This window comes from Nannospalax galili, unplaced genomic scaffold (genome assembly GCF_000622305.1).
Source record: "Nannospalax galili isolate Female #2095 unplaced genomic scaffold, S.galili_v1.0 scaffold146, whole genome shotgun sequence".
In the NCBI taxonomy this organism is placed as follows: Eukaryota; Metazoa; Chordata; class Mammalia; order Rodentia; family Spalacidae; genus Nannospalax; species Nannospalax galili.
Window position 1 is genome coordinate 3,747,303 of NW_008357929.1, and position 6,389 is coordinate 3,753,691.

Sequence of the window (6,389 nt, forward strand, 5' to 3'; positions counted from 1 at the left end):
ATTTCCCTCCATATGAAAAGCACATGTAATTTAATGTAATTTACTTCACTCTCCCGCTCAGTGTGTGACTCCAGAAAAACAAATTACAAAGTCATCATCACATCCTAGATTTATTACAACTGACCTGCAGGCAAAAGGATAGAACTATTACATAAACACTTCGATTCCATGTATATATCTTAAATAGAGGAGGAATTCAAACAAGAATACAGGATAAAATATTCCAAAGCTCCAAGAAGCAGTTATGTTACTGAGCTCCATTTTTACAGACAAATAAGGCAATATCCCTGCACATTAGCTTTTTGATAATTTTATACACTTTTATATGGTACAAGAGAAAAATAACCAGAGCTCACAATGTACAGTTCTTACACTATTTTCACAGTTTGTGAACACTATACCCCCTTTTGTTTTAGTAAAGATACATTGTAATAAACTCCTTGCCCTTAAATTTATAGTTTATAATAACCTATGATTAATACACTAAATTGCCTTTTTATGTGGTCATCCACACAACAGAACGTCAGATAGCTCATGGACAGTCAGAATTGCTTTGATCTCCATTTGCATAATGGCAAAGTGAGCCTATGCTGAGCCAGACAGGAAGCTGAAAGCAGAGAAACAAATTCTCTGAGTCCTGGGAGCAATGGAGGATGATGGCTTGGCGTGGCTGAGGGAAGACATACAGCAAAGCTTCCTCAGAGAACACTGGGACATCTAAGGGCTAGGGCAGGGCGTCAGGGATAGAACAGGGAAATGAGACCAGTGGACCAAGAGAAACATTAGTTTTGAATTCTGCAATTAACAGGGATGTAACTTTAAACAGCACCATTCTCCCTTTATTGTTTTATAGTAGTTACGACTGTCACCCTGGAGGGGACACGGCAACACCTACCAGGATCTGATTCTGTAAGGGCATCCGTCACCTGCATCTTGGACTATATCCCAGTGCTCCTTAACCACTATGCCAAGCCTAATGCTCAGTACGGGAAGCTGAAGCCAGATCTACTGAGAGCCTGGATAGCAGGTAAATGAAGACAAAGAGCACACGGGGTTAAGGACTTCTTAAAACCATTCTGAGTTTTTATATTTTGCCTTTTTGGTGGGGCAGAGATTCCAAGTTAAAGGAAGATGAACTGCTGGGGTTCCACAGGTGATGCACTAATGTAGGAGCCTGCCACTCCAGGCCCTCACTCTGCTTCCCTGTGCCTCTAAAAAAGACTGCCTCTTCATCACCTACCACATCAACTGCACCCACTTTTCTCAACTTCTGAAACATTAGAGCATGTGAGAGATTTGGGGCTAAGAACCCATGGTAAGGAACATCCCTGGTAATGATAAGGGTTTCTGAGACTGAAAAAAGGCAAAATATTGGATTGAGTGAAAGTCACATGGTGGCAACAGACCCTGGGGAAAGGGAAAGAGTTAGGAATTGAAGACTTAGGCCGGTGATGGCAAGAAGCAAACAACTGAGATTTGGTCTTTTGCTGCCTACAAGAAATCTTTATCAGTCAAGGCACATTGCTGCTAGCTACTTCTCCCTGTTAGTGAGCTACAATGGCTGAAGTATCAGGCTCAGGGCCAAGGGGAAATCTAGAGCTGCTACAAGTTGTTCCGGATAAGAGACTAGAATTAAAAACATCTGTAAACTTTGCCCTCTGTACTGTTTTCTTCTGTCAGTCCCGGTGGTGGGTGGCAGGTGGAACATTGAGTTGGCAGCACCTTCTATGGCAAGTGGCAGACTCCTGAATCTTCCCACTGAAGAGCAGGACTGATAAAGGATAAAAGAACACATCCTGTCCTGTCCCAATATTTTAATGTTCACCTCTTTGAATGCAACATGGTTTTCAGTAAAGATAAATTCATCTAATTTGACATGATATTTCAAACAGGAAGTTTGGCTGAGCACACTGATCCCCAAACATCGACTATGACTGTAAAGCAACAGAATATCAGATCAGTAAATCTATTGCACTTGGTGAAGAAAGTAAATTCCTCCTTTGTCTCCCAGCTCCAGAAGGCAATGTGTCTCGCTGGCTGTGCAAGCTCTTCTCACTCAAGCCCGGGTCATATTACATCCATCACCACGTCCTTCCAAGATTTGGAAGTCTGACAAAATACCATTCCAGTAGCTGTGTTTCCAGGTTTTGAGTCTAGAAATGAATTTAAGATGTGATCTAATCACGGTCGACAACTTGATCGTACTGACTTCCACATGTCATGAATATGTTCATCACAAAAGAGCAGGATGAGGTCTCTCTGACCAGCACTAACACTGTGATCAATCAGGTATTACAGGGATGCACGTTCTAGGTGACAGAAGTATACAGACATGATGGAAACGAACACCAATCTTATTGCACATGGTGTCTGGGCGAGCAGTAAAAACACTGTGATACAGGATGAAATCATTACGTCTTGCTTCCTCTCAGCCCTTTTTTCTAGAGTCTAATGTAGCAGCGATATCAGTCGACATACATAGGAGAGCTGGGAGTAGCTGGCATTTGATCCAGGATTTTACAAACATAGCATGCTACCTCGACGGTACGTTCTTCATACATCAAAATAAAGGGATGTTTCTGCAAGAAAATTGAAAAAAGAAAAAGACAAGTATCAAAAGGCTTTTATCAGTACTCAAACTCAAGCTTTCTCAATTTCCATACAGCACAGAACTACAGGCTCCTAACCACATACAGCTGTAGTATATCATTGGCAAAGCAAATGCAGCCCTTACTTATCTTATGCACATTAGTTACTGTGGGCATCCTGGGTATGAGGTGCTGTGTCACAATCTGGTAGTGCTACCCTGGTAGTAAGGTCTGGGAACTTACCTGTATGGGGGGGGGGGTGGTATTTGTGGAGACAGAAAGAGTTGTTTGTCCCTCAACACAAAACACAGCTGGAACCTCTCCCACACCATTTGAGAGCTGTGACAGACTATAGGACTCCCAGGACTGTCTACTTAGGACACCAGCATAAACCCCACAGCTAGCACAAGGATCTTACAAAAAAGGTTACCATTTTCTATTTGAAAAGAAGCCCGACAGAGACGGGCTTCTGCCCTGAGCTCCCTGGAGCCATAGCCCAGGACCCATTTCACCAACCTGTCGTCTTCTTCTCTATTCCTGCCAACAATTTTCTCCATAGTTTTTCTAGTTACAGCATCTGGGTATCTTTGCAATCATCACTGGGCTGACATAGTTTAAGTTTATAATCTTGGACAGCTAGAACCTAATGTAATAAACAACTGAGTCTTAAGATATTCCCACATCGTTAGATCACAGAACTTTCTTCTCTGTGCAGAGCAAAGCCACACAGAACAGACTGCTTAAGTTCTATGAAGTGACAGAGAAATGTGAATTGGCAATATAATGTATATTAATAGAGGGAGAATGACTGCCATGAAAATCTTTTTCATTAACTCTCTTACAGGGGGGTTACATAGACTTAGACTATGCAATAGGAAATGATTCTGTAAGTGAAAACAGAAATGCTTTGGGAGAATTATATAACATGCTAAGAACAAAATTCCTCCTGAGAATTGAGCTAGTAAATTAGTAGGAAAATTGTAACTACCAGTTTCTTTTTCTAAATAGCAATGCTTTATAAAACACTCAGCAAGATCAAGCCACTTTCCAGAGGTCCCACAACTTGCTTAATGGGCCTCATACTCACCAGAAGTTCTTTATACTTTGGCCTTTTAGATTCATCCTTCGTAAGGCTAAAATAACATAAAAGAAATAGTAGTAAGATGAAGTCACAGTTACCCTATTATTTTTTTTCACAAATAAAATACTACAAAGAATCAAGTAGTTTTCCTTCAAATCCGAAGCAACAATGCTGATAACCTGCCAAGAGAAAAGCATGCACACTCAGTGCTAGAAACCTGATGTTGGGGAACCCTGCTGCTAGGTTGTAGTCCTCCATCCCTCCACTGGGTGTAGGCAGTAACCTTTACAACTATCATAAAAATCTGGTAACGCAGCAACCAGTTAAAAGTCACAAGGACGGTTGCCAGTCCCTTAAATCTGCGGCTAGGCTTGTATTTGTCAAAGCATCTCAATCCCCCGTGGCAGGCTGCCTCGGGAACGTTGAACGCCACTGACAACACTTCCTTTCTTTTCTATAATGGGGAATTCACCATCATGCCAAAAAAACCTCCAAATTCGCTTCCTTAGAGTCCTACTTAAATCAAGAGGACTTAAGATTTCCCAAAAGTAAGGCTCAAAATTTTTGAATGAAGTATTTCAATTCGCACTCTGGATCCTGTCGGCAGACATTTCTGACCCAGAGGTCTGGACCAACGTTGCCTATCTGGCTCGTAAAAAGGAAATCCAGGAAAGGCACCATTTGCCCCTTTCCTTCCTCCCCATAATAGCAGCCATTTGACAATGCTTAAGAAACCCACCTAAGGCTGAGGAGAATTTACTAGCACCAGGGAATAATAAAGGGGAGGGTTCAAACAATGAAAAAGACCCTAAAGATTGCCCAACAGAGGATTCGACAGCCCTAAAAAATAATGAAAAAGACCCTAAATATTGCCCAACAGAAGATTCGACAGCCCTAAAAAATAAAAAAAAAAAAATCCTAAAGATTGCCTGGTAACAGATTCAACAGCCCAAAAAATAAAAATTGACCAAGTCAGACAAAAACCACCCATCAACAAAAATAACCTTTACCCTCCTCTTCCCCCCTACGAATCCTCATGGACTGATTTAACAAACCCGGATGTTAAAACCCAGACTTCAAAATCTCCCCAAGATTCCCAGATAAATCCGCCTCCCCCTTCACTGCTGTGGGCACCACACTCCACAGCCATTGAACAGCTCTGTAATCTCAGGGATAATGGGAGTTATTGCCCCCACAATCTCCAGGGTTTTGGTCTCAGGACCCAAAACCCCATCGGTAGAAGCTTTCCTCGTTAACCTACAAATAACAAGGCAATGTCCACTGGCTTGGTACCCCTCCCGGAAGCAGACTTAAAAGAACTACACAAAGCTGTCCATGAGGATGGGATCCATGCTCCATGGACAAAATCTATACTACAAACCTTCAATACTAACCTCCTAACCCCCCAGGACAGGAGAGATATCTGTAGATCCACCCTCCCCAGTCCATTATTTGTACAATGGGAGGCTTTATTTAGAGATGAATGCCTGATGCAGGTTAAAAAAAATGACACACATAATCAACAGTTGAGACCACAGCAAGGACAAGATCCACCACCTGGATTCATAGATTGGAACTATGACCAGCTTTTTGGCCAGGGCAACTTTTCCACAGGAATCCAGCAGGCTGTGATTCCTACTGGCTGTTTTTTTGAACAGGTCTGCTTATGTGCACTACAGGCCTGGGACCACCTAACCCCCTTGTCCACAAGGCCTGGAGAGATCTCCTCATTAAACTTCCTAAAGCAGAAACCAACTGAAAACCTCCCAGACTTTATACTAAGAGTGCAGGCCAGTTTAGATAGAGAAATAACAGATCCTGCAGCCAAAGCAATGCTTTTAAACAACCTTGTCTGGGAAGGAATGACCCCTGAGCACAGACAAGCATGCCAGAGACTAAAGAATGAACAGCATGATAAGTGGATTGTGGCCACCCATGATATTGGGACTGCCACGTACTAGGCTTCCTCCCTTGCCCAAGCCCTTATAGCCACAACTCACACCAACTCAAAATGCTTTAATTATGGAAAAACTGGACACTGGATAAAAAATTGCCCCCAAAATAACTCAGCTGCTACTCGACTCCCTAAAACCCTCTGTCCCCGCTGTAAAAAGGCTTTCACTGGAAAAAGCATTGTAGATCTAAAAATGACAGAGATGGCAATCGTTTGCCACTTTAAACTCCATCAGGTGCAGCCCTCAGCCCTGCGAACAAGAGGGAAGCCACAGAATAAAAATAGACAACCTTTCAAATGCCTCCTTGACACTGGGGCTGATAAAACCATCTTAAGGTGCTCTGAGGTTCCCCCACACTGGGAGTTAATACCAGGACCCCAACTGATGGGAGTAGGGGGCCCCTCCCAAGCATTCATCAATAAAAACTTCTATAAATGGGAGGATCCTGATGGAGAGGTTGGCACGATGAGACCCCTGATTGCAGATATAGCCACAAATCTCATAGGATGAGATATGCTGGAAGACCTCAATGTAGTTCTTGCCAGTGGGTCTGAAAGAGAATGCCTTAAAATAGATGATCAGATGAGGTTCCTAAAACAAAAGAACCCCCAATCCTAATGGCCACTGCTGATTACCAGACTCCCTGCCTCGACTGGATCACCAAGGAACCAGTCTGGATGGAACAGTGGCCATTACCCAGGGAGAAATTACTCATTTTACAACAACTTGTAAAAGAACAGTTACAGCTGGGTCACATTAGGCCCT

The 6,389-nt window shown here is 42.8% G+C and overlaps 1 protein-coding gene across 3 annotated transcripts in view; it reads right to left on the bottom strand.

Moving 5' to 3' along the window:
• Positions 1-319: 319 nt before the first annotated feature.
• Positions 320-6,389, bottom strand: part of Map2k4 (mitogen-activated protein kinase kinase 4) — a 98,654-nt gene continuing 92,584 nt past the window's right edge. For 2 of the 3 annotated variants that reach the window (XM_017795051.2, XM_008855695.3), the window contains 2 exons: positions 3,676-3,721; positions 320-2,579 (listed from right to left, as the gene is read on the bottom strand). In XM_017795051.2, the coding sequence (XP_017650540.1) occupies positions 2,466-2,579; positions 3,676-3,721 (160 nt within the window). In that variant the 3' untranslated portion in view covers positions 320-2,465. The remainder of the gene's footprint in view (positions 2,580-3,675; positions 3,722-6,389) is intronic. The other variant, XM_008855696.2, reaches the window with a different exon arrangement.